We start from the raw sequence: 26,890 nt of genomic DNA on the forward strand, positions 1-26,890 counted from the left end.
GGGGGGGGTTGGCCTGATTCTTTCTTTTCTTCTTCGGTGATCGAGGGGATGAGAATGGTGGAGTGTTGGATAGATCGGGTGGTAGTGGTTGCTGTGGGTTCAAAGAGCGACAACTAACTGTGGACGAGCAAGTGGCGTGGCGGGCGCGCAGGTAGGTCGTTTGGGTGGGGAAGGATTGATCCATCCATCTCGAGGAAGACGGACGACAGATATCGTAGTCTGTCGTCGTTGATCCCTCGCTCTGTTGTCGGGTCAACAACCGTTCAGCAAGAACACACCAAAAGATTTAGCTACCTTGGTATTCAATTGCACTTTAAGCGTTGATTAGATAAGGAAGAATTTCTGTCTACCCCCCGTTCTGAATGGAGCCTCCTGGACAGCAGCACGAGGATCGGGGTGCCTTCCTTGTCAGTTCTCAAAACAGATACCGAGAGACAGACAGACAGAGGGCCCACCACAGGCCCTCTGTCCCTCCGTCTCTTCAAGAGCACGTGAGGTGCGCTGCAAATTAAAGACTCACTGACATAGTTGATGGTTGATGAAAGGGTTGATCTAGCATGGTGGTTTATCGCTGTTGGAGTTTCTTAGGAAGAATTTCCGCGGATACGGGATGGACGCTGCGTTCGTGTCATTCCTGTGATAAGGAAGAGCATCACTTTTTCACGAAACAAACAACGGGATGCTCGCGCCGCTTCATCTTCGCTCGATGCGGACTAGAACTCCAGTTTGCGACTTGCAGGCAGGGACACCATACAGACGCAAGGTCGGAGAATTTTGACAGGGGCAGTAGGGTTAAGATGAAATGAAGAAAAAGTATGTTCTTCAAAGGCAAGGCTTCACTGGTTTCACGACCGCATTTTCCACCGAGGATTCGTCTTGGGAAGTGCATCACACAAAACAACTCTGTGTTGCTCCCGTCATCTTACCATACCTCAGCGGCCGGTGGACCTCCAGCGGCGTGAGTACCATGACTCTCACGGAGTATAGATAAATGGAAAGTCTGTCTCTGAGTGAAGTCCCTCTTCTTGCTAAAACTGCTGTCTCCCTAAGACGTGTTCTAAAACGGCGTACTAGCATTCTCCAAACCCTCTATCTCCAGAGATCTCGTTTCTCCAAGTAGATCATCAATCGCATTGCCAGTGCCTGCCAAGAAAAATCTCACTGGCATGTAGGACGAGGACCGGTCGGTCGCACGACTAAAAGTGTTTGGAATCGCTCAGGGGACAACCGTCTCTTCAAAAGTTGCTTCCAAGATGGAGTTTGAAGCATCAGGAGGGGCCCTGACACGAGGTTTCTTCTGGAAGAAGGGAGACAAGCAACACGAGATATTCGACTAAACGCAAACGACAAGAGACTGTGAAAGTTGTTTCACTCTTCTATTTACGCACTATCCGGTAGGAACAAAAAAAAGAAAGCTTTTCAAGAAAGATGTGAACAAGAAGACCACATGACAGAGGGAACACAGCCGGTTTCATCCCAATATTCCACACTTCACCTAAGAATAACAACTGACACCGTTTTCTCAAGATTGTTTTCGTACTGCGGCCGTCCTAATGGGCTTCGGCAGGTCACTAGTTCAGTGCTTTCAACTCACAAGCGCTTAGCACCATCAGATTTACCGCATTACAAGAAGAACTTTCTTCCTTCTTTTCCAAGGAGTCTGATCCCTCCGAGGCTCTCGAACGTCTTCACATTTGTCAGCAGACAGCCCTTCTCACAGCCACCTAAAGACCAATTTGACTCAGACTAGCCTTTAGCATCGCATAGTCGTTGTAGTGCTAAGATATTGTAAGAGGGCAGTCAGCCTACCGATCTTTCTTTCTTTCTTCTCTTTCAGTTTGCGTGCCTGAGTGTTTGCTAGCCAAGGTTGTCTTACTCAGCAAGATCGGATAAGATAGATCGGAGGCCCCAGACAAGAGATGATCTACCCAACTGGTCTTACGGCTCGCTCTCAGGTTCCCTAACACCTCTATCTACCTCTGAATATCCCACAGTGTAGACCTCCACCTACAACTGCTTCATCTCCGTCTCTCTTTCTGAACTCTCCCATCTTAACCACCTTCTTCTATGTAACACTTATCCTCCCTTTAAAATCTCCACCATTCTCTATCCTTCTCAATGCGGCTTTTCCACTCGTCCTTTCTTCTTCTTATGGCTAGCTAGCTGCTATACGTACTCACACTTTGTATGCTTTCTTCTAAAGATAGAGAAAAGGATAGAAAAGTGAAGACTGACGGGTCATAAGAAGAAGAGAATCGAAGTAAGGCGATGGATGATGTTGAAGAATCACAGATCCATTTCCTGTTTTGTGCATGCAAGGAACGCACCCGAAACTGAAGAACTCAAAAAAGATGGAGATAGAGAAAAGCCAGACAAGCATCTTGACCAACCAAGTATAACTAGAGGAGAGCTCCAAGTGTCTATCTATAGACGGCAAGAAGAAAAGCATCTTCCTTCCTCTTCGAGAGAAAGAGAATCGCTAGTCGATGGGATTCACTAGAGTAGCAAGCGGATAACTTGCATGCGTAGATTAGAAAGCGATTGACATGTAGGTTCCCTCTGACGATGGTAAGAGAGAGGTAGGGTCCCATACTTGAGATAGAAGAAGATCAATGAGGAAGGTAAAGAAGAGAACAAGGACAAACAAGAAAGGATGGGAGAAGGAGCCTTCTTGGCTGCATGCCGAGGAATGAGAGACCTTCTATCTCTCACAAATACTTCGCACTATCAGAAGGAGAAAAAGACGTTTTGTATGATCAGCGTGGAGAAGAGGGAGAAAAAGACACAACAGGCAGGGACACTTCTTTCTCCTTCCACTGCAGAGAATACGAAGACATCACACTCTCTTCATCTCTAAACTTCAGTTGAAGACAAGTTGCATCTACTCTCCAAACTGTATGGATGCGTATACATACGTGACAGATGCAGACGCCCCATCCATTTACAATGAGGATGATCATTCTATCATGTTAAGAGACTCCAGTGTACGTACACCTCAGCTCGTCGTACCAACAAGGAGAAACAACAATATTCTGCATGCATCCGAGACTTTCCTTCTTCTTCTTCTTCGGTCGTAGGAAGAAAGAATTCCTTGACCCTTGGTTACCATCCATCCTCCATACCCCCCGTTCCCTCACTCAACAATGAGGTGTCTATACACCGCGATACCAAATGAAATACAAAATACACCTGTCATAACGACAGTTCCATCAATAGCCTCAATCATTACATACGAAGCTTCTATATCTTTCATTCTCTTCGCATACTCCTGGGAACACTGGATCATATAGAGATCCCGACTCAACATATGCTTCTCTACAGTGTATACCTCCCCTGTGTATATATATATATATATACATATGAACATACAACTTCTCTATTCAGCATGTAGACGTAAAGGTATCAGGTAGGTATATATCGCTGTAGACAGATACCAGTGAAGATAGAAGCAGGAGAATCATCTGCTTTCTCCAACTTCTGTTTTCAACAGAGAGAAACGCATCACATCTGCGTGGTTCTCTCGAGTGTACGTACCCCCCATACAACATTAGTCTCACGGGTCTTTTCTCCTTTTTCTTCTTTTCTGGTGGTCTCTTTCCTATCTTCTTTGTCTCAACTGACAAGAAGATCTTTCATTTCAGCACATCTTAGAGCTGAGGACTTGCAATCTAAAAAGAGAGCATCGACATCTTCTATGTGTTTTCTTTCAACTACTTCATGACCATCGACTTCGGCTAATATTCGGGCAGGTTCCAATAGCTGTAGAGCATATCTTAAAGAGGTATGACTTCCTACTTCTCCCAGGAGCTGAAGAGCTTCAGGAGATAAATGAATTCTCTCTACTTGAGAACGAATCTTCAATACTTGAATCACCTGGAAAAAACAAAACAAAACACACACATGCACATATACATACATATACATACATACATACCAAAGCAACATAATTGGACTGTGTGTCACATACACGAAGAAAAGCAAGAATGAGGACCGTTCTCGAGAGAAATTTACAGACGCTGTTGTTTCGTACCTCTCTCACTGGACGAAATCTCTTCTTAACACTTCCTCCTATTTCGTTAGAGACTTTCTATGGTTTCGATTACCCAAAACAAGACATGCATGCACTATGAGAGGACACTATATCAATATCTATCTATAAATAGCGAGATATGTAGCTATCTACATATACTTCGACATGTACAAAGGTATAAATATACGCATATATAGTATGTGGAGAATAATACATCTTCTCTATTACTCTTTTCTCTGAAGGGTTGAAGGGAGGTTTTACCTGTAAGAAAAGCCGAGCTGACGTAACTGTAGAGCTTCAAGAACGGAGAGAGCATGCAACTGAATAAGCATCTTTGAGGGGACCCAATCCAAGGGCTTCTTTGTATCATTCGGCTTAATACAACGAATGAAATGAGGCTCCGTACTCTGCAACACACACACATATACATACATCACATTCAGACACGTATGAGAAGTATACACCTACTAACCTACGAGAGAATGAATCTCGTACACTGAGAAACACCTCTTGTTGTTTATCTATGAAACCACGATGCTTGTGTAGATATGCACGGCACTTGTCTTCTGTTCATACACCATCGTCATTCTTCTCAATTGTGTATGTCTATCACTCTTCTCAATCCTCCCTTTCCTCCCTGTCTCCTCGCACTAGCACATCTAACTTCCACAAGAAAGATCACTCCATACACACACACATTTCCCCACATCAATTTCCTCGTAACACGACATTTCAGCCACTCGGTATATACATCTAACCTCTATGCATCTGTCAAAATGTCTCTCCCTCTCCTCATACCCCTCCATCCCTCCTCCCTGTTGTATCGAGTGTCCTCACATTGATAAGATCCATGAGATTTTGAAGTTGATTCAGGAATTGCGATCCGATAAGTTGACCTTTAGCCATCTTTCCCTTCTCCATGACAATGCCTTCAAAGAGTTGTTTCACGACAATATTTGAGGATTGCTGGACGATTTCCATAATTTCAGCTCTGAGAACATCCTTATTTTTGAAGAGAAATCCTTCGGCGTTATACTGGATGTCTCCAATGGTGTGATTGACTAAGAAGTTGATATTAGGAGACACTTTCGCTGGCTTGAATTTGGTACTTCCCTTAAACATATTCTTGCAATTCGAGAGAAACTTCTCATCGGTCCCTCCAGGGGCGAGACACTGATCTTCTAGAGAGCTGAGAACGGAGTTATTCTTGGCTGTAAGGATTTTTATCACTTCAGCATTAGATGTAAAGACAAGCTCTTTTGTCGAGACCCCTTCGTCGCGATAGAGCTTACTTTCCCGATCAAAGACGATATCTACAAAGTTCTTCTGAAGCATTTCGTTGGTAATATTAATGAAGAATTGCTCTAAGGAGTTATTCTTAAACACTTCAAATCCAAAGATATCCAACATTCCCATGAAGGCATTGAATCCACTGGGAGGTTTGATATTCTTATTAAGAGCTTTAATGATCCATAAGAACAACTTCTCATACATCGCTTTCGCTAACGACGACTTCAGCATATCACCATCTTGCTGCTTCCACCGCCCTTCTATACGATTCCCTCCCGCATACGATATCTTAATCGTGAGCTCTTCTTTGACTCTTTGTGCATCTAAGAAAAGTAGTTCGCATGCTTCATTAAAGGTGGATAGATTCTCTCCTTCGATAGCAGCAGCATCATCGATACCTCCCTCTTTCACAGCGGAAATTTCCACATTCCCTAAGAGAAGAACCCCGGAGACAATACTCCATATACTGTTCACTTCTTCTTCAGATAAATTCATCGATTTATACGATTGACACACCTCTTGAAATTCTGCAATATCGTCAATCCCAGGGGCATCTAAACATAAAGGATTGATATACTTATAATCCGTCAATTGCCGGACCTTAAATTTCTGCTTCATCGATGCATCTGCTCCTTTACACATCTGATAAAATATATGATAAGATCTCTCTTGCTCATCTTGGGTTAACACACGAGACTTCTCTAACAGAAACGCCACAACGGACCCATACTTAATACCGCCTTCTTTGCCTACATCTAACTGCATGAAACGCCCGAATCGTGAGGAGTTATTATTGCGAATGGTCTTAGCATTTCCAAACGCCTCTAACACAGGATTCGCAGCCATAATTGCATTCTGAATTCGTAAATCCATAGACCCTGTCTTAGCCGCCGCAAAGTATCTCATAATCTGCTTTGTTGCCTCTGTCTTCCCTGCACCCGACTCTCCTGAAGAAAAAGAAAGAAACAAAGACACAAAGAGACAGATAGATAGATAGATAGGCAAACTGAAAGAGAGGTACGCCTATTCAGACACATGCATGATTCTACTTTCTTATATCGGCATCCCCGTACATCTATATATGTATATATAGATGTACGTGTCCTCTCTCCTAGTGTATAAGCAATGACGTAGCTTGTACACACAGTGTATTTTTTCAATGCATTGAGAAGACATCTGTATCTACCAAGTACATATTACAAGATATATAGGCATATAGTGACTAGAAGGAAACCGATCCATACATGTGTGGCATAAAATAGAAAGAAACAAAACACAACACTCTACGGACTCTCCTCTCTCCGACTTCACATTCTCCGTACATACATCTATGAACAGATGGAAGATAGACACTTTTGGTGACTAGATGTTCCAATCTTCTCATGACAGAATCATGTACTTTCTCTTTCATTCCTCACTCCTCTTCATCTTTTTCTTCTTTTCACTTTTCTTTGATATCAGAGTACGAGCAGATAAATGTCCCTACCTGAGACAATGATGGTCTGGGACTTGTTGACGGAGTGGAGGTTATCAAGAGCTCTTCTTGCGGTATAGAAGACATGAGGCGGAAGTTTCGTAAGATCGGCTGTATCTCGATACTTGATGATCCAATCGACGGTCGTGTTGCCTAGATCACGGAACGGATTGATTGCAACCACAAGAGGATCGGCTGTTGTATAGATTTGATTCTTCATAAAGCGGACTTTAAGGAAATCGAGAACACATGGAATGTTCGTATGAGGAAGCATGCCGATATCTCCATAGGTCAAAGGATCGACTTGGCTATTCACGTTCCAAGCATTCGATTGTGGGACATCGAACACTTCATCGTGGCCAGGAGGATCGATCTGCACGCACTTCAAAGCATCTTTAGTTGATCCAGCTTGGACTACACACTTCGCGAACATCAAGTCAGGATGCTCCTTCACAGAGGGAGCAACATCCGTCCATATTTGAAATCCCTAAGGAAGAAAGAGACAAAAAGACGAAAAAAGAAAAGAAGGGAAGCAAAGAAGACGCAGTGAAGGAATGAGAAACAAAGCTAGTCGACAGAGAGAAACAACAGAGATATCTAGGTATGTATGTATCATCGTGGGAGAAAGGGAAGAGATATATTAGAAAAAGAAACCAACAGGGAGAACATCAGAATCAGAAGAAAAACGGAATAGCTCAATGAGGTGACAGATGACACCTGGGAAGAAGAATAGGTATGGAGTTTTGTCCATCATTCATCTCCGTGTGTCTTTCCTTTCTGAATCCAGAAGTACGTAGATTTACAGACAGACAAATCTACAGATATGAAGGAGTAGAAAGCCGGACGAGGAGCTTTGTAAAGGTGTGCATGGTGAGTATGTGTCTACAGAAAGGGATCAACAGAGAGGCTTGGCGCCAGTACGGCATGAAGTGGAATTAAGAAGAGAAAGACCTTGAGGACCTTGTCTTCTGTATGTAGGAATGTGCTATGTAGACACCTCCCGGTGTGAGCTTGGTTTCTCTGCTACTAACAGCCGAATCACCACCATGGACAACGAAACCGAGGAGCCAATGAAGAGTCAGAAATCTCCTCTAAAAATCTCTACCAAAGCTCGAAATACATTTTTCTCCCAAACAGAAACAATCAGGTAAAGTCTGAACATCCCATCGACGATAAAACGCCACGTGTACAGGCGAGGCCCGGCCCCGCCAGCGTGACGCAAGCGACTAACCATCCCTTTTCGCCTCACAAAACCCAGAAGAGAGACCAAAAGAAGCCGGAATTGAAAACGACTTACTTTGAAAACATTGCCAGACTGGTCAACCGCGTGAACTTCGGAGGACTTCTTCTTGAGATTTGTAGCGGTCTTCACCTCCTCAGACGTTGCGCTTTTCGACGCCATCTTGTTTGACTTCCTCTTTCAACGCCCTTTGATTGCAAGAAAGGTGAAAAAAAAAGGAATCCGAAGATTCCTCCTTCGAGTCTCGCACGGGAAGAAGAAAAGTACACACAACTGTTCACAAGCGCAGACGCGAGCAAAGCTGATGGTGACCGTGAAAAAGTAGACGGAAAGATAGCAACGAACAAAATGAGCCTTCGGAAGTTCGCAGAAGGAAAAACGAAACAAAGCAAGACGACAAAAACAGACAGGAAAAACTTCAAAAAGTGAAAAATCTCCGAGTGGAAAAATGGAGGAAGAAAAGAATCTGAAAGATTTCTACTTGCTCGTCCTCTCTTCAACAAACACCAAGCGAAGGAAGCTTACTTCTTACGCTTGCCCGTAACGGTCTCTTCCTATCACCCCGTCGCGAAGAAGTGGAATTTTATCGGCTTGTTTCTTGTTTCTTTCGTCCCTGTCTACTGTTGTTAGCAGGAAAAGCTCGCTACACACGAATCCTGATCTTCGATGAAAAAAAGAACGTTAACAAGAAGAGAACGGAAAGATGCTAGGAGTTCAGATACAAGCTTTGAACGGCGGAAACTGCTGTTTGTCTGATCGATTGGTCGACCGATCAATCGATGGAGGACCCAGGGATAAAACCTTCAATCGACTTCTCCTCCACGATCTAAACTGAACGTGGAAGCGAGAAAAACGAGAAGGCGACACAAAATCTGTTAAGACTCTCTCCCCGATAGAAACGATACAAACAGCCATACTCAATACCAGACGCACCCGTCGGCATCATCACCAGCACGACCACAGCCAGTAAGCAGATTTAGCTGGCTGGCTTCTTCCTCCCGTTGTTCGTCACTGCCTCCGTCCCTCCTTTTCCTTGAGCTCCTAGCGCTTTTGCGATCGCCTTAAAAACGGAACATACTGTTGGAAGCTGCTTCTGGTCACGCTGACCACGCGGCTAGAAAACACAAGCTTCACGGCGGTCCGCTCAAGCTGTAGTAGGTGCCATCACCACCCTCCCTCCATCACCAACAGCCATCACCCACCGCTGGTTTCTTCCTCTTTCGTTTCGTCTTCAGCTTTTGGTGGTCTCGGCAGCCCCTCAGCGTGCAATTCACTTCTTGTACCCCGTGCACAAGTTGGAGATTGTCATAAGAAATCACTAGGAACAACGAATCGGTCATCGTTGTCATTCCTGTGTCACGGACACCGCAGCGGATGACGAAGAAAAGCGGAAGGTAAAGGGAGGTAAAGGTTTCGAATACTCACAACGCATGTAGAGCAGCTGAGCGGCCTTCCACCCTGTGCTTACGACCAGTTCGTCCTGTCGCCGTGATCGTTGGCACCACTTGGAAAGGTTGCTTTGCTGTGAGGTGATTCACAGTCTTCCGCTCTGCCGTCGTTCGCTCTCAAAGCTTGTAGCTCCGCGCTCACGCAAGCGAGCTTCTTAGAAGGTCTCATCATAACAAGAGCAGCTCTAAAGAGAAGGTGGTGTGGCAGGAGCCGTGACAGCACAATATAAAGGGTGGGGTGCGAAGGAGAAACCGAGCTTTTCCGGACCTTCAGACACAAGGAAGTGCCTCTCATAAGTTTTTAGTTTAGGATACGAGAGCTTCGTGGTGATACCCAATGGAGCTGGAGGCTGCAGCACGGCCGGTATCAAGGGCAGACAGGCACAGATGCGTGGACAGATTTGGCTTCATTTTTTTTCCTTGTTGATCCGCATCATCAATGACTCCCAGGGGCTGTTCACTGAAATGATTCATTGAGTTCCCGGCAACCACGCTGGCTTCTAGCTGCCTGTTCAAATATTTGCTTCATACAAATGTATACAACAGCCTCTGGGCCAGTCCCTTTATATGTCATCCGCGTCACACTGCTCCGCAAAGACTGGCTAGGTTGTTTCGTCTGGTTCCACCTCAGCCCGGGCCAGAACGACTTGAAGCCTGACCTGTCTCGCAGTCCCCTTATCTCCCAACAAGCGTCAGGGAAAATACACGAAGGAACCAGGACAATGTAACACCTACGAATCTCCTCATCACTCTTGTCGCAACGGCCGTGAAAGCAGCACCAGGGAAAACACTTTTGGCCATCATTCCGTCCAGTTTGAGCAGACTTCGATTTTCGGTGACTCTTGGAAAGCCGTGTCCAGTTGTCTGCCTCGGGGCTCCCAGCAGAACGTCGGCTGGATGTCAGGGCGACTCATTTCTACCACCGAAGACACCCTGACGACAATTGAGAAGCCCGCAGGAGCCCTTCCTCATCATCGATACAAGTACGTAGACACCAGACGAAAACGAGTAGACACACGGGGCATCCTGTTGAGAACGACATGGTAGGAGCAAGGCAGATGAAAGGGGAGATGAGTTAGCTACTCCTGTGTCACGGCGTAAACATCCTTCGGCGACGACACAGGAGGGCGCGACTCGGTGTCAAAAGGACACCAGGAAGCTGAACACGAAGACGACGATGCTTACACATCAGACTATCACCAGACCACACATCAGGGCTGGTTTTGCCATAGGGAAGCAGGGGACACAGATATCAAATTGACGGGATATGTAACGAGTCATTTTGTTCAAACGAGTGCGACAACTGTCTGGGGGCTCGGCGGTTCTTCCGGGACGACTCTCAGAATAGGAGTTCGGACACTGGTATACATCTTGGTTATCTGTTTAGCGCATGGGCTGTCCTCGATCCTTAGTCACCATAAGGTTCTCTTCCGATGAGCCTTGCCCGTGAGAGACTCGTTCAGCCGTCCACACGCACATGACGGAAGACTGTCCTCGTTCAGCTCAATGTTACACCCGTGTGGAGCACGTTCAAACGAAAATGGAACTGGACTCTTCGTCGCTGTCCTCTGTACTTTTTTGTAATTCGTCACTGATACTGCCCCTGTCCAGACTGGTCGGTAACTCCATACGGCCGTTGCTTTTTCCTCGCACCGGGTTTCGCCCGTCTCACGTCTTCGGTGCTCCTGCGTTAAGGCGAGCGCTCTGACAGGCTAGGGTAGGTGGTAGCTTCTGTTGATGTTTCTTCATGTACAGCTAGCACAAAACAAACGGACGATACCACGGACGTGAGTTAACCACGATTCTCCGAGTCAGTCGCTCGGCTGCGAGGTGATCTCCTGTGCCAGGGCTCTAGAGCTTCCGCGAGCCATAGACCATGCCGCCGTGGTAGTCTGTCAAATTTGGGGATTAGTGACCTCATCCACTTTGCCATAACTCGGTCCACTTAAGTTTCTGAAGCTGCCAACGCTGACTACAGACTATTTCGGTGTACCGCCGTCTAAGCTCCTCCTGAGCCTCGAAGCTACCTGGCGTTGTGTGTAGCCAGCTGTGGAGCTTCACACCGCAGACCCGTGCGCGCGCGGAGCTCACCGAAATGTCTGTCGGGACATATCTAATGTAGCAGAAACCGGCATGTTTTTCTCAAAGGAAGCTAGGTCTTCGGCTGGCCTCCTCCACTGATGCGTCGTCACTGATGCAAGGGTCCCGGCAGGAAGCGGCAGCACACTGGACTACTCAACAAAAAAGCACACGCATAGAAATCCAAACTCAGGTCACGGTGCGTGCGGATGAGATACTAAATCAGAGAGGCAAAGTGTCAGACTTACGAGGTGCTGTAGTGTAACAGCTGAGAATTGACGCACACCGTGGGCATCCTTTCAGTACAGTTGTGATCGACTAAGTCCACGGTATCTTCATCTGAATACTGCCTGAATTGAGGAGAGAGTACACGAGAGAATCAAGGAAAGGATTTGCTTCACCTCGCGTGTCACCCAAAAGTCGCAATGCATTATCAAGAACAAACCCTGTACATGCAAACTCAATCTCTTCGATGCCAACAGAACTTTTCCGCATGGTAACATTCTCCTATTCTCTTGCGTCTTCTTACTATAGTTTCGCACTTTTCTTTCATAAGGGAGTGTGGCGCCTACATGAGCGTTCTGCAAGTGTATCATAGACCTATCCATACACAGGTGTGTAGAGACACGCAACTGAATTCAAACAAGTGACTGACGAAAAAAACGTCCAGAGGCCTGCACGCAGGCGTACACGATATAAACGAATAGCCTGAAGGAGCTAAAGTACATAACTTTATGCACATAAAGTACATACGGTTACATACAGATCACTTCGGATATTCTGTTAAGAGACCCGTAGGTAACATGCCTACATAGCAAATAGACTGTATGTGGACAGTACTGATAATTGATCTTCTCATATAACATCAAGGCATATCTCTTCCCAGGCACCGCGGGCAGATCGGAAAGCAACTGAAAGAAACACACAGACAGAGATAGAGAGGAAGATTGTGACATTTCTTCCTCGAGTGATCAAGGCCCACAGGAGAAATTTCTCTAGGAAGGATGTATCTTCGAAACCACTGCACACACTCTCTTCGCTTCTTCCTCTTGTCTCTCCACTTTTCCCGAGGACACCAGCAGATTGAGCGGAGAAAGTGAAGAAGAGATAACACTACCTTTCTCTCCTCAAGATAAAAGTATACGCTTCTAGATCCACAAGCAGCAACTGAAGTCTTTCCTTCTGTGCTGTCCAGCTTCGTTCATCGTCTTCGGACTTTATTCGGAGAACTTCGCTTCTTCAACTTTCTTTCTTTCTCTCCCTCATCTAGAGTATCACCTGAATTATATGCTTCTTCATTTCACCTTACAGGTAGAGCTATCAACAGCCCCAATAGCGCTATAGAGAAAACAAACCCATGCTATACAGATAGGTATAAGGACCTACACAGATAGATATAGATAGATACTGCTCTATATGTGTATGATTAGCAATGTGTATGCTGATACGAGGAGTCCGTCCATCGCGCTCCTTCGTCTTTCTATTTCTAAGGAAACTTTTTATTCTTGATTGGATTGATCAACTGATACAGAGGAGAGAAGAGAAAAAAAGTGACTTTCTTATTTGCGTGCTAAAGATCTTGGAGAGAAAAAAGATCCAAGAATTCTTCTCTCTTGCCATCGTGTGTTGAGCTGAGTTTTACTATGACAGCTTGATTTCTATTTACGTCTTCTTCTGCTTCAATCCCGCCTTTCTCTTCTCATCTTCTTCTGATGTTCCTTCAAGGAAACCCCCTGGTCGTCTATCCTTTCTTTCTTCTTGCTAAGTTCTAGGAACAGAAGAATTAAGGATTTCAGTGTAAAGAGAAGAAAAGCAGAAGACACGGTAAGACTTCGATCAAGATTTCTATCACGATCTTTCTCTCTTCTGACAACTGAAGTGTATTGAATCTATTTCAGGCTCTTCGTTTCTCTCTTCTTCTTCTTCCATCTGCCTTTCATTTCCTCTACTTTTCTTCTTGTTCTTCTCTCATCACAAATCTATTTCGCTCTTTGCAGCAGTCGTCCATCCATGCCTGCCGTGTTGTTAACTCGACTTCTCTTTTTTTTCTCTCGACTTCTTTTCCTCTCGAGTCGCCTTTTTTTTCTTCTTCTTTCTCCCATCCTTTCTTCGTTTCTTCTTCTCCTTGTCATCTTAGAAAGTAAATCTTTCCTTCTCTTTCTTCCTTCTTTCGTTCTCACAAGACATATCTCCTCCTTTCCTCTTCCTTCTCCTATCAGAAATGTGCTTGCTTTTGTGTAAGAGCGGAGCAACGCACTAGTTACAGGCGGTGAGCGAGAAGACGGAAGATTTCTCTCCGTCAATCAAGCTCGGTGCTCGTTCTTTTCTTCTTCTTCCTTTCACTTTTCTCTGTCTGTTTTTCTTCTTTTCTTTTTCGGACTCCGTGTGTGTTTGGGTTGTCAGAGTTGTGCCGCCTCCTCCATCCCGTCCACTCTTCTTCTTATTCTCTTTCTACAGCTGTTTAATGATAACCCTCTCATTCGCGGCTCTTCGAAGAAAGGAGGCCTTCTTTCTTGTACCTCTCCGGCTGCTCAAGAAAGCAAATCTCCCGCTGTTCTCGACGCCACTAACTTCTTTCTCATTGCTGTTGTCTCGTCTCTCCCGTCTTGAAAGAGACGAAAGAAAGAGAGTCGAGAGAGACAACCTGTCGTCTGAACTGATGAGCACGTCCATATGTAAACTTAATTCATACACAGACATGCAGCAACATACGTACGTCCATCCATCCCTCCATGCGTAAATGTCATATGTACGCCTTCCTATACATCAGTCTACATCTGCCCCTTTCTTTGTTGTTCTTATGAAACTCTTTCTTTCACTCTTCACGTAAACCCGAAGAAAGTCATCGTCTTACTTCTGTCGGAAGAAATGCCTAATATCCTGCCGGCTTTTCTTGTCTTATCTTCTTTCTTTTCTCTTTGAAAGCAACTCTTTCCTTTCTCTTTTTCTTAAGAAGAGTCCTCTGCTCTATTCTTTTCCTACGTCTTTGTTCCTCTTCTCTTCAGTCTCTCCTTCCTCTCCTCTTCACTATCTATCTGTCTATCGAACTGTCTCTTTCCCCCTTGTCTTCACATCTCTATCTCAATCTTTCTTCTTTCTTCTCTATTCCTCAATCTATCTCTTCCGTATCCCCTTCACTCAACCCGACTTCTTCTCACTTCTGACCGAGCTTTCTTCTTCTTTTTCGCCTTCTTCTTTTCTTCATTCCCAACACAAGAGAAGAGAAAGAAAGAGAGAGAAGCTTGTCCGCTTCTTCTTCGTTTTGTTCTTTTTCTTCTCGTCAAGATGGCTCCTCGCGAACACGCCCGTTTACTGAAGGAGTTAGCCGATATCGAGCATCAGCAGAATAAAGCAAGAGAGCAGAATAATAGTACAAGTTCACACAGTGTTTTCGCACGAGTGTTAGACGGAGATATTCACCACTGGGAAGGCTTCCTTGACGGACCGTCAGGAACTCCATATGAAGGTGGCAAGTTCAAGCTTGATATTCTTATTCCGCCTGACTATCCATACAACCCTCCCAAGATGAAGTTCATTACCAAAATCTGGCATCCTAACATCTCTTCTCAAACTGGTAAGAGCTTCACACACCCGTAGACACGCGAGAGACATCTCCATTCATAGCTTCATCATACCTACATAGACAGACATACAGATTTCATAAATGCCCCGGCATACACAAAGATTCACAGACGTGTCTCTATAAAGGTGTACGATTACTCATGCGTGTGTCAGTCTATGTATGACTGACTACCTATGAATATGTATCTCTATATCGATACATATACATATATGTATGGTGTATATACATATCTGTATGGTGAGACGTGCTTGGGTGTGCATGTGGCATGTCCATTGTGTAGGTGTTGAGGTATGTGTCAGAATACAAGGGAGAGACTGTCCTGACTTAGCTCCGTTCGCTTTTCTCTTTTTAGATATGCAGCTATCTAGATATAGATGTTGTATCACCTCCTTCTGGGTCTAAAGCATGTGTGTATCTCTCTCTTGTGCTGTACATCCAGAGTACGGTACTCTTGTCTTGTCTGCATGACCATCTTCCCATGACAAAACTCTGAAGATGAAGGACGTTCCTTCCTAGCTAGCTAGCTATTCTTTCGTCTGGTCCTGTAGACAGGCGCTCTTTGGTTTGGTTGCGGCTTTCATACATGCAGAAGCAGAGAATAGAAGGGTTTCTTCATCCTCTCTTTCGTGTGTAGCCTTGTCTGTGTCTACTTCTCTCGTTAGCTAACGAGGTATGTGGGGACAGTGCTGTGCAACCCATACCACTTTCGAGCTCGGAGTTTATACTGCCAATCACAAATCTAAAACCTACTGCGTGAGGGAACACTACTCGCAAGCCCCTATATACATATATAGGTAGACGTTGTCGGTGGCTAGCTCCGTGTCTGATCTTACAGTTATATCTGTGTCTATACCTATACAAACAGGTATCTCTCCTTTGTCCGTAGCGCGAATCTTGTCTTCTGTATATGAATACATGTTTCTTCCCTTCTTTGTGTGTCTAGGGGCGATCTGTTTGGATATTTTGAAGAATGAGTGGTCGCCTGCTCTAACGATTCGCACGGCTCTTCTTTCTATACAAGCCATGCTCGCTGACCCTGTCCCCACGGTAAAGAAACTCGATACGTATATAGAGATAAATACATAGAGAGAGATACACACACATCTAGTTTATCTCATCTATCTTCCATACAGATGTATATCCTGTATGTATCTGTCTCCACATAGTAGCTGAGGAGCTACAGCATAGACCTATCTGTATGCATCTATATATATGCTGGCTGTTCGTGTAGAAGGTGTATGTAGGAGATGGTATGAAGAAGCCAGAAAGGGCTTCTCTTTCTCTTTTCTTCTCCTTTGTCTTGCTCGTCTATCGACATACGGGGTTTCTATTCTATCTTCTCTCCATCGACTTCTATTGATGTATCACCTTTCGCTCTTCCTCATGAAGACACGCAGGTGTACACGGGGCTCTATACGTATATACCTGTATATATATCTGCCTGCATATGTATGTATATACATCTTTGTATGTAAACACATAGCCACCTAACGTTTGCAAGTAAAGGAAGAGTGCCAGTCACAACGTCTTCCTGTCTGAGGGAGAGGAGAAGATGACGGGTGCTGGCGGTAGTTGGTGAAAAAGAGAGAAAGAGATAAACTTCACGACAGCCAGCCTTTGAAGCTGCTGTATACGACCCATGATGACGCTGTGTGCATGCATCTCTTATTGCGTCTGAGAATGGGGGGAAAGAGAAGAAAAGCATGTTCATAGGGGGGGAAGAGAGTACATCACATACGAAGACCATGTATATGGCTCGGATGCTTGCTTATTTCTTCGTCTTCGTTTCTCCATATCATTCATATCTATCTCTCACTCTTTCAATCCTCTTCTTCGGGTCCTGTGTGTGTTTGTCTTGTATGTCTGTACAGGATCCGCAAGATGCAGAGGTAGCGAAGATGATGATGGAGAATCACCCCCTCTTCCTACAAACGGCCAAGTATGTCTAGACCTTCTTCTTCTCCTCTTTCCTTCTGTCACTTTGTTCTTATCTCGCTTCTATAGTCCGAATACACTCACTCTACACATCTGAAATTCCCTATATACGTGCGTATTTGTCTACATACATACATATATGTATATATTGTATATGGTTAAGACATGTGTACGTCCATACAATCCTTCTCGTATACATATGCTCATATGGGTCTGTATGTGTGAAATCAATATATGCATGTGGTGACGCCTCTCGCTTTGATTCAAGGAGAAGCTGTAGATATGCAGTTGGATATGATATAAAGAGGACTTCACAGGTTCTATATATGTACATACATCCGTGTGTATATACACTCCAAATATCCATTTATCTACCGATCTATATGTTCTCTTTGATGTTTAAGGGGCGGGCTGATGCGTTTATCTCCGAGTGAAGACCAATCGTCTTTCTTTTGTCCTTTCTTTTTGCTTTCTCAGACTGTGGACGGAGACGTTTGCAAAGAATGGAGAAGAATCTCAAGAAGATAAAGTACAACTTGACAACCCCACGCACATACACAAAAAGATAAATCAAAGATAGACCAACTAAAGATGGATAGATCGATCAAGGATAGATAGACAGATAGATCGAAGATCGACAGCTTAAAGAGAGACAGATAGATCAAAGATAGAAGGGAGTCAGTCTGTGCACACGGCCCATTCTATGAAGTAGCATAGAGAGATAGAGAGAGGGATAGATAGATAGGTAGACAGAAAGACCCAAGATAGGCAGATCAGAGATGTGAAGATAGATCGAAGATAGAAGGTGTCATAGATAGACAATGATAGATCTCGTGCATGCAATTGAGTCGGCTGTGTTGTTGTTTGTGGTCTTTCTTAAGTAGATGACTGAGACAGGAGGCGAATCTACTTATATGAAAAACTGCTATAAGCGTTAAAGAGATACTAGCTAGACATCTTCACTGATGTTAATGTATCTGCATCGTAGAAGTTGTACTGCTCTTCTAGCTGATTGATTACATATGCCCTTCGGTGACGGGTAGAGACTAGCTGTAGATACATCGGCTTACATAAACAACCTTACATAGATATGTATCTGGACAGCTTCAATCTATGTATTACTTATGTTTAATCTATATCTATCTATCTATCTGCCTCTGTGCAGGTGATCTTTAGTTGCATGCCGGGAGAAAGATTCTTCGTTTTCTTTCTGTTGTCTTTTTTTTCTCCTTCTTTCAGGTGAGGAAGTTGACGGAGATGGGCTTTGGTGAAGATCAAGCTCGGGTAAGATAAGAAAGAGAAAAAGAAGAGAGAAGAGAAGAGGAAACTTCAAACAGGATAGACATCTTCAACAATCTCTCCCGCTCCTTGTAACAATAGACCTGGTAAACAAATACAGCGACAGACTTCTATAGCAAGATAGATATATGTGTACACATAAAGACACATAAAGACCCTACAGGGTAGATACACTAGGTATGAAGATGCTGAAGTCTGTTTAATGATGTAAAAGAACTGTGTGGCTAGTGTAGATGTGTCTAGGAGCAGAAGAATATCTTCCTCTTCGTAGATAAGACCATCGACTGCATGAAGTTGCCGTAGTAGTCGTGAGGGAGATTCAAGACTTCCTTCTATCTAGAAGGGCAGCTAGAGAGACAGACAGGGAGGTGTGTTTAGTCGTGAAGAACCTTTCTCACCACTTCTGCACCTTTTTGTTGCGATCTCGTATGTGGTAAGGGAGGAATCGGTCTTATCACACCTGGGGTGTACGTACACCTGATGTTTTTTTTGTTTCCGCTTTTTAGGAGGCGCTGCGGAAGCACAACTGGGACGAGACTCTAGCGCTCAATTCTCTTGTTGAAGGGTGAAGACAACAGGAGGGGTGAAGAAGAACGGAGAAAAAAGAAAGAAAAGAGTGAGAGGAGAAGAAAGAAATGTTTGTATTTTATTTCATCTCCGATTCTGTTTTCGCTGACGTAGAGAAGAGGCCAGAATATCATAGTCAAGGCTGTTTCCAAGAGGGAGAAATCTGTGAACGACTTCATTTTGATCAAGAAAGCTTTGCAATACGTCGACCTTGCATGCATGCATTTGTTTATTGCCTTCTTTTCTTTCCTCAGTCAAAGTCCTTTGTTACTTGTGAATGATCGACTCTCCACCTTCTTTCCTTTATCATCTTTGACTTGAGAGTTCAAAAAACCCAACAAATTCCTTCTTTGCATGGATCATAAGACATAACCCACGTACAGTCGATACCTACATCTGTATATAACTTCATCTCTCTCTATATATATCTATACCTGTATATACAGCCAGGTGTCCTTTGGTAATTCTGTATACAGGTATGTATACACACATGAATCAGAGTCAGAGGTTTCTTTGAAGGGAGAATATTGTTTTTGTTCAGGGGAGAAGAAAGGAAGAAAGACATCTTCTCCGTTCTGTTCCTGTCATAGATAGATGGATAGCTAGATAGACACGTATGCCGACCTGGAGAGATCCACCTTTTCTGTCAATCTTCATTCTTCACATGTTCACGCAAAACACAAGAAGCTTACGATCTGCTGTAGTAATCAGAGGAAAGCGCATTCCCTTTCTATACGAAGCGATCACATACAGAACTTCACACAAGTAGAAACGAGATCATGCGCAACATCTTCCCTGGTTTACGTACACGTGCACATATGTCTGTCTTCAGCATATATCTGTCTATACACGTATATACACGTGTATACATGAGTACATGCGTATGTACTGCATATATATATATATATATATATATATGCCTGGAGTGAGTAGGTCTGAAGATGTGTGAAGGAAGATTATCAAGTTTGCTCTACGGAGTAGACAAAAAGAGCGAAGGTTCACTGGTCTGCGAAAAGTACAGAAGAGCACGCTTCTGCTTCGGCTTCTCTCTTGGTTAAAACAAGAGGGAAGGAGCTAACTAACGACGACATTAAAATTCTTCTCAGACAGGACCCGTCTGTTCATCTCGAAGAAGAGTTGAGAGAAAAACTGTCATACACGTGAAGAGAGAAGAAGAATGAGGGAAAAAACGACAGAAAGGATGGGGAAAGAAAGAATCTACAACTTCAAGTAAACACGTAGTGAGAGGTATGTATGTATACATGTAGGTAGCGGAACATTTGCGGAGGATCCCACTGAGGTGTACCTACACCCGAAACCCCCCCTTCTGGTATGGAAACAGAGCGAATCGCATAGAACCGAGATCTCTTCGTGCTGAGAGATTATGCCTGAAAAAGGAGTTCTGCCATGTATAAGAAGGCGCCGAATAAGTTACTACAGACATCTTCCTAAAGAAGAAAAAAGACATTCCCTGCTCACTAAAGAGTTTGAGCTTTAGCCGAGCTGAAGACTTTATCTACTCCTGACTACATCTTTTCAGGGGAAAGGGCTATCCTCTCTATTATCAGAAAGAAGATTCTTCTGCTTGAAAGAGAATCTTAAAAGAAGCCTCTACCTACACGGCATGAGGCCAGCACTGTTACACATATTGTGGATACCTATCTACTCAGACGGCAACGCACTTTCCTACATATATATGTACATATATATAATATGTATGTTGTATACGTGTGTATACATGAAAAATGGGAACATGAGGTAGGTGTGTGCGCTGCAAGGGAGTGATGAAGGTGTTGTACCTGAAGTTGGTTGAGAGCTGTGGGGAAAGGAAGCTAACAGACGTTGAGAATCATACACTGTGAAGACTGCCTCTCTTCATGTAAAGATGGCGGAATCCATCTCCCAGGCTTAGTTGACTGTGATGCTTACGTCTCTACTTTCATTTAGTCTACTGCTAAAGCCTCGGAGGACCGCAGTTCTCTTCAAGTGGACCTAACGAGGGAATATCAACAGCTTTCATATCTCCCTTTTTCCTTTTCTCTCCTCTCCTACCTCCCTATGTACCTGCATCCCCAGTCGATCTCTTTTTCAGTTAACATGTAAAGATACGGTCACTCACCTGACGTGCTCAAGAAGACTTTTGAGTGCTAGACTGACCATCATAGCCAGCATAGGAATGAATGCATGCAGATAATACAGGCGTGTACGAGGGAGACAGTATGGCCAGAATCTCCTGGAATTGATGCAAAACTCCTCCGTCATCGTCAGTCACAAGAGTCCCCCTTCAATGGCACCGTGCTTCAACTTGCGATCCTGATGCATGTATAGAAGACATCTATGTCTTCCTGAAATAGACCTATGTAGACGCTCACACATAGGAAGGCTTTGCTCTCCTTTTTGTCGTAAGCGTACGGGCCGGCTGATTACATCTAAATCTGTGCTTACAGATGTACAGCTATGACATATAGGTAGTTAATGAGCGATCAAAGGACTACAGCACCGACGGGTTTCAGAAGCTGAAGGGATGAGTGTGAAGGCAAACTCCTGAGTGAGTCTTGAGTTTCTGTTGACAGAGTGTTTGTCTCTGTGCGCGAGTGTACGTACACTCCAGGTGTGAATAGTGTAGACCGTTCGTCCATCCCGCCTCGTGTCTTGGACTTTCCCAAGATTATTTTCCACCTTTCAGTAGAAGTCGCATGAGAAAGTCTTCTCTTTTTTCTAAACCATGAGATTTGAATACGTAAGAGGATTTATCATATCGGTCTTCCCTCCATCCAGGTGTGTACCTTCCCGTGTCTCAACCGCCTGCGAGGTTCTCCTGCTGTCCGTACACGAAATACATGCTGGACAGATCTTCTCTAAACCTATGATATCCTTACGACTTTCTATTCCTTGTGGACCTACTTGAGTCCACTGGAGAATCTCTAAAGAGAATCTGACGACGGGGGGCGGGAGACAGCAGATTTAGCACATGACTGACTGGTCGGTATTCTCTATATCAGGTTTGCGTGTAGAAAAGGGTCGATACACAAATAGGCTAATCATCATCATCTCTCAGCTTCCCTTGATCAATCATCCCTTGACTTATCCTTGTTGCGTACGTAGGGGATCGTCCCTTCTTCACCCCGGGTGCGAGCAAAACAGATGCGCCCCTGCCCCACCCTCTCTTCCTACACCTCTATGTAATGCATGTAGGCAGGCAGACCTTTATCTGTAACGATCAATCGGTCGATCCTTCTCGGAAAGGTGATTCTTTTAAATGATGAAAACGGAGTCCCCGTACTGTTTACAGTTCTAACATAATAATCGCCAAATACGAAGTCGGAGATCTCCCTTACTCTCTCTCACCCCACACACACCTGCCTGTACACTCAGGCTTCATTTGCATGTCTATATTCATGTAAACACCATACACGAAAGATCCCAGTGCTCTTCTGTGGGGATATGCACATAGAAGCCTCTACACCGCCTAGTATCGTATCCAGACCGAATCCACACCCTCACGTAGTTGACTATCTATCCATCTACCTATCAGTACATTCTTTCTATGAAAGGCGTGTTGTCCGTGCTAGCGAAGAAGAGATGAATAAAAGTCTAGCAAGCAGACCTCTGTGAGGAAATATGAAGCGAGGTGAGAGAAGATCTCTTTATCTAGAAAAGTCAAAGCGCGGGGCTGAAGAAGACTGCAACTGTGCAAGGAGAGAAGAGGGGACGGAGTGAAGTCATGTCTTCTTGCCTTTAATCTCTCTCCCAATTGTATCGGCTCCCTTTTCATTTGAAAGCTATAGAAAAAAGACCTTCAAACGTCTCTCCTTCTTCTCGTAGGTTCTGAAACCTTTCTCCATTCTTTCCGTAGTTGAAGGTCTGACAAACATCACGCTGACTTCTATTACTAGAAAGAAAGGAGAGAAAGAAGAACCTTTACTTCGATTTCTTTCGTCACCACGTCGTAATCGAAGGAGTAGACAAGGGAAAGGTTTTCCTTGCTTCTACACAAGAGAAGGAGCAGTTGTTTACAACGAAAAAAAGCCCCAGTGAATGAATCTTCAATCGAAACCCTGTTAGATGGTCTTCTTTCTCTGAAGGAATATCTCCGGTCTCTTAGAAAGAAGATAAGAAGCTGAGAGGAAAAGCGAAAAGGGAGAAGAGGGAAGGGGAAGGGAAGGGGGAGGGAGAGGAGAGGAGAGAAGAGGGCTTCCTTGGATTGATTGGTCGGGTGCTCCTCTTCCTGCTGTTGCTGCTGTACGTACAGCTGAGAGGGGGGGACTTGCTGGTTTGACTTGAGTGTCTAGGGTGTATGTACACCTGAAGCATTTTTTGGGGGACATCTTTACGCAGCGCTGTTTTCCTTTCTTCGTTCGATTGTCACAACAAGATCCGTGTTTCTTGATTCGTTCCTTCATGCTAGTTAAGAAACTTCAGGGAAGAAGAAGCATGGAGAAGAAAGAAAGAAGCAAATTTCTTCTTCAGAAAAACCAAATGGGAGTTGTAAAGAAAAAGAGGAGGCGAGAGAGAGAAGGAGAGAAGAAAGAAAGGGATCGGAGAATGAATAACTCTCTTCAAGTCCCTAGTCCATGGGAAGAGAGTCCGCTGCTTTTTTCCTTTGCTTTTGGATCGACGTGTTTTTTGACTCTCTTCTTTTCTTTTCTCTTCTCTTTTCTTGCTTTCCTGGAATTCTGATCTCTCTTCATTTTCCCGTTGCTTCCTCCTTTCTTTCTGCCTTTGCATCTCTCCTTTCCGTCTGTCCTTCCTTCTTTCCCTCTGCGTAGTTTTTCAAAACGTCAAAAAGAGAGCAAGCAGGCTTATATCTTCTTTCTTCAATGGCCCACCTCTATCTTCTTTTCTTGACTTCGGCGAGAATTTTCTTTTTCTCTTCCCGGCTTTTCTTCTCTTCAAGAAAAGAAGTAACACGCTTGTCGAGATGCTGTTTGATTCTAAGAAAGACTTTTTGCAGTCTTCAACCCATTAACGGCAACAAGAGGCATGTGAAGAAGATACACACATTTCATCTCTCTCCTTTTTCTTCTTCTTTTTCTTAATCGACCTCCTCTTCTTACTCTTCTCCATTCTTTACTTACTTTCTCGAAACTCCCTTGTCATCTCTTTTCTCTTTTTTTCTTTCGGCCGGAGTTCATTTTCGCTTTTCATTTTCCTTCATTCTTTCTCTCCTCTTCCTTCTTTTTCTTCTCCTGTTGGTCTTTGTTTCTCCCCTCTCTGTGTGATGTGAAGCAGATGAAGTCTTCTTAAGGCACAGGAACTTGCTTGCTGTTTTTATCTGAAGGGTATCGATCCTTTCATTCTACCAAGAGTCAGAGAATGAGTTGTTTGGCTATTCGGATTCCTTCTCTCTTTTCTCTTTCTTTTCTTTCTTCCTCGTCATCTTGTTGAAAGACGTTCGTCTTCGTCGGGTGTATATACACCTTGTATACGTCGATGATGGGGGCAAGAATAGACGACGCATGCAAATCATAAAGACGTCGTTCTTTTCTTCCCGGTTTTGTCTTTCACTTTGACATGACATTCCTGTAATCTTTTGGTTGAGATGTTCTTTTCCTCTTCTGTCAAAAGAGAAGAAGATACACGAGAAAGGTGTGTGATGGCACGTAGATGATAGATGCGTAGACATAGGTACATACATGTTCTTATGATGTCTCTATCGATGTATCAGTCTCCTTTCGCTTTCCCTGTAGAAGACTTCTCCTTGTCATGTTGTTTTTCCTTTGACTGGCTTTTCTTCTTCGTTTCCAAAATCTCTCTCTCCCTTTCTCCGACAGACGTTTGCGGTCGTTACATGAAAGAAACCTCTTTCCTGTCTCTCTCGGGATCTCTCCTGTCCACATAGACATGTAGATCCATATCTAAGGTGTACTAATGGATCTACTTGACTCCTACAAAGATTCTCATTAGGTCTCTTCCAGGAGGAGAGATGTACGTGTCTGTTCATGAAGTTCTTTCCTTGTCTCTTTCTTTCTTACTTCCTTTCATAGCTCCTTCATGTGTCCGTACACACTCCATTCCTCTCCGGCTTGGTCTTATCTTGTCTTTCTCAGATTCTTGGTCGTTTTCTCCTTTTTATCTCTCTTCTTCTCTCCCGTTGTTTCTCTCAACATCGGAGCCGTTCAGAATCGAAAATTGTAGGTAGCTAGCTAGCGTCGATGTCTATCTAAAGCGCCACGAAAAACTAACTTCGCATTCTTCTTCTTTTCTTCTCTTTCCGACTGACGATCTTCCTTCTCTTCTCTTCCCAAATATCTGGTGCGTCTTCTTTCTTGCTGGCTTGGATTTTTTTCTCTCATCTTCGTCTTTTTCTCTTCTCTTCGGCTTATATTCGAGTCAGGTTCAAGCGGGGGGGTCCTCCTTGTCTTTTTCTCTCACGCCCTTCGTTCTTGACGAGAAAGACGAGCGAGGTGCTTTAGCTTTTAAATGCCTGCTGTTTGTATATATCTCTCTCTCACAGAGAAATCTTCGGTTGTCTCGTCTGTCTCTGGAGGTTGTCCCTTCTCTCTTGTTCCTTTCCTTTGTCTATTGTTTCATCCCAAGGCGACACCTCCTGAATCTCTCTTTCTTTTTGGGTGATTGTCCTATCTGTCTCTCTCTTCTCTTTTTCTTGAGGGGACGAGGAAATTAGAGAAGATGAAGAGAATTTTGATCAAGAAGAAAGACAAAGAAACCGTCTTCGTTTGGGGAAGCTATCTGTCCGTTAAATCAGTCAGAAGAGGTGAGAGAAAAAGGTAAAGTAAAGAAGGAGTCCATCGCTTTCTCTTTCTTCTCCCTTCTTCCTCTCTCTCCCCTGTTGTGTCTCTCTCTCTCTCGTGTGTTCTTTCTCTCCCTTCTCCTTTTGATCGATTTCTTCCTTTCATTTTTCTTCCTCCTTGTGGCTTTAGCTTTTTCTTACTGATCTTCTTCATATCACCCGGGTGGGGATCCCTCACTTCTTCTTCTTTATCGGCACCTATTACGCCGCCCCTCGAAGGAGTGTAGAGACGTAGATCGATCGATTTTTGTTAAGAAAGGAATATCTCAGGACGTCGATAGAAAGCTCAGAGGAGAAATTTCTTGAAGAGACAAGGAAGATGAATACGGATTAATGAACGTTCTTCGTCTCTCTTTCTTCTCTTTCTTTCTTTCTCTGTGACTATTCTTCTCTCTCGTCTTCTTCTTTGCTCATGTTGATGCCTTCTGCTGTTCATTTCATTTCTTTCTCTCTTTTCCAATTCTCGATTTCTACACCTTGGTTAGCCCAACTCGAAGAGAGAAGAAGAAGAAGTTAAAGATGAGAAAGACAAGGCACCTTGAGAAGGAGAACAAGAAGAAGAAGGAGCAGGATCCTCGACAGATTGAGCTCTCGTCCTCTCACAGCTTTCGCTTGTATCTTCTCTTCATGGTTGTCTTTACAAAAGCTAAGGACTTCCTCTCTAGGCCTCTATCCCTCTCTCTCTTTCTCTTTCTATCTTTCTTCTTTTTCTTCTGTCTCTCCTCGGCGACTTGATCTACCAATATAAGTCAGAGAGATTTTCTTAATTTCTTCCATGAGGCAAGTAGATCTCCTCCTGAATTTTGACCGAACCTGCCGGGAGATAGATAAAGATATCATACTTGGAAAATATGCTTGTGTATTAGCGGCTAAATGTCAATCGTATGAGAGAAATTGTCCGTGAGGATGGCGTCGTCGTCGGCAATGATAGGTGTGACGATGCTTCTATCTTCTGCTTCCCCGAACAACAACCCACCACCTCTTTCTCTTCCTTCTTCTTCTTCTCAAGGGGTTTCGCCTCCTCAAGTCTTTGTGAAGACTCACGAAGCTTTTGTACGTCAGGAAGGCCATTGGGCTGCTCGAGATTTCTATCAAGAAAGAAGATGGAAAACCGCAGTAGCAGGACGTATAGGAAATCTTGTGGCTTCGAGATCTCGTTGGTATTCTTTGAAGAAGAAAAAAGAAGAAAGA

At 44.1% G+C, this 26,890-nt stretch overlaps 4 protein-coding genes across 4 annotated transcripts; 2 read left to right on the forward strand and 2 right to left on the reverse strand.

The window, feature by feature from the left end:
* Positions 1-1,201: 1,201 nt before the first annotated feature.
* Positions 1,202-9,434, reverse strand: CSUI_004127 (myosin a). The gene is made up of 5 exons (XM_068064322.1): positions 8,092-9,434; positions 6,807-7,281; positions 4,829-6,267; positions 2,236-3,873; positions 1,202-1,297 (listed from the first exon to the last, which is right to left on the reverse strand). Exons 1-4 carry the CDS (start codon positions 8,194-8,196, stop codon positions 3,613-3,615), a joined length of 2,280 nt encoding a protein of 759 aa, XP_067923699.1. The 5' UTR covers positions 8,197-9,434; the 3' UTR covers positions 1,202-1,297; positions 2,236-3,612.
* A 3,332-nt stretch (positions 9,435-12,766) lies between these two features.
* On the forward strand, positions 12,767-19,009 carry CSUI_004128 (ubiquitin-conjugating enzyme subfamily protein). Its single transcript, XM_068064323.1, has 7 exons — positions 12,767-13,385; positions 13,965-15,135; positions 16,088-16,191; positions 17,016-17,083; positions 17,557-17,608; positions 18,319-18,363; positions 18,885-19,009. The coding sequence occupies exons 2-7, from the start codon at positions 14,847-14,849 to the stop codon at positions 18,945-18,947; spliced, it is 621 nt and encodes a 206-aa protein (XP_067923700.1). The 5' UTR covers positions 12,767-13,385; positions 13,965-14,846; the 3' UTR covers positions 18,948-19,009.
* A 3,145-nt stretch (positions 19,010-22,154) lies between these two features.
* Positions 22,155-23,207, reverse strand: CSUI_004129 (uncharacterized protein; the record flags this gene model as incomplete). The annotated part of the gene is made up of 1 exon (XM_068064324.1): positions 22,155-23,207. A coding segment is annotated over one exon (369 nt), but the record flags the coding sequence as incomplete, so codon positions are not given.
* Positions 23,208-23,330: 123 nt separating this feature from the next.
* CSUI_004130 (uncharacterized protein) lies at positions 23,331-26,570 on the forward strand. Its single transcript, XM_068064325.1, has one exon. It carries the CDS (start codon positions 23,347-23,349, stop codon positions 23,623-23,625), a length of 279 nt encoding a protein of 92 aa, XP_067923702.1. The 5' UTR covers positions 23,331-23,346; the 3' UTR covers positions 23,626-26,570.
* The last annotated feature ends 320 nt before the right edge of the window (positions 26,571-26,890 follow it).

This window comes from Cystoisospora suis (assembly GCF_002600585.1).
Source record: "Cystoisospora suis strain Wien I chromosome Unknown contig_1876, whole genome shotgun sequence".
Classification (NCBI taxonomy): domain Eukaryota; phylum Apicomplexa; class Conoidasida; order Eucoccidiorida; family Sarcocystidae; genus Cystoisospora; species Cystoisospora suis.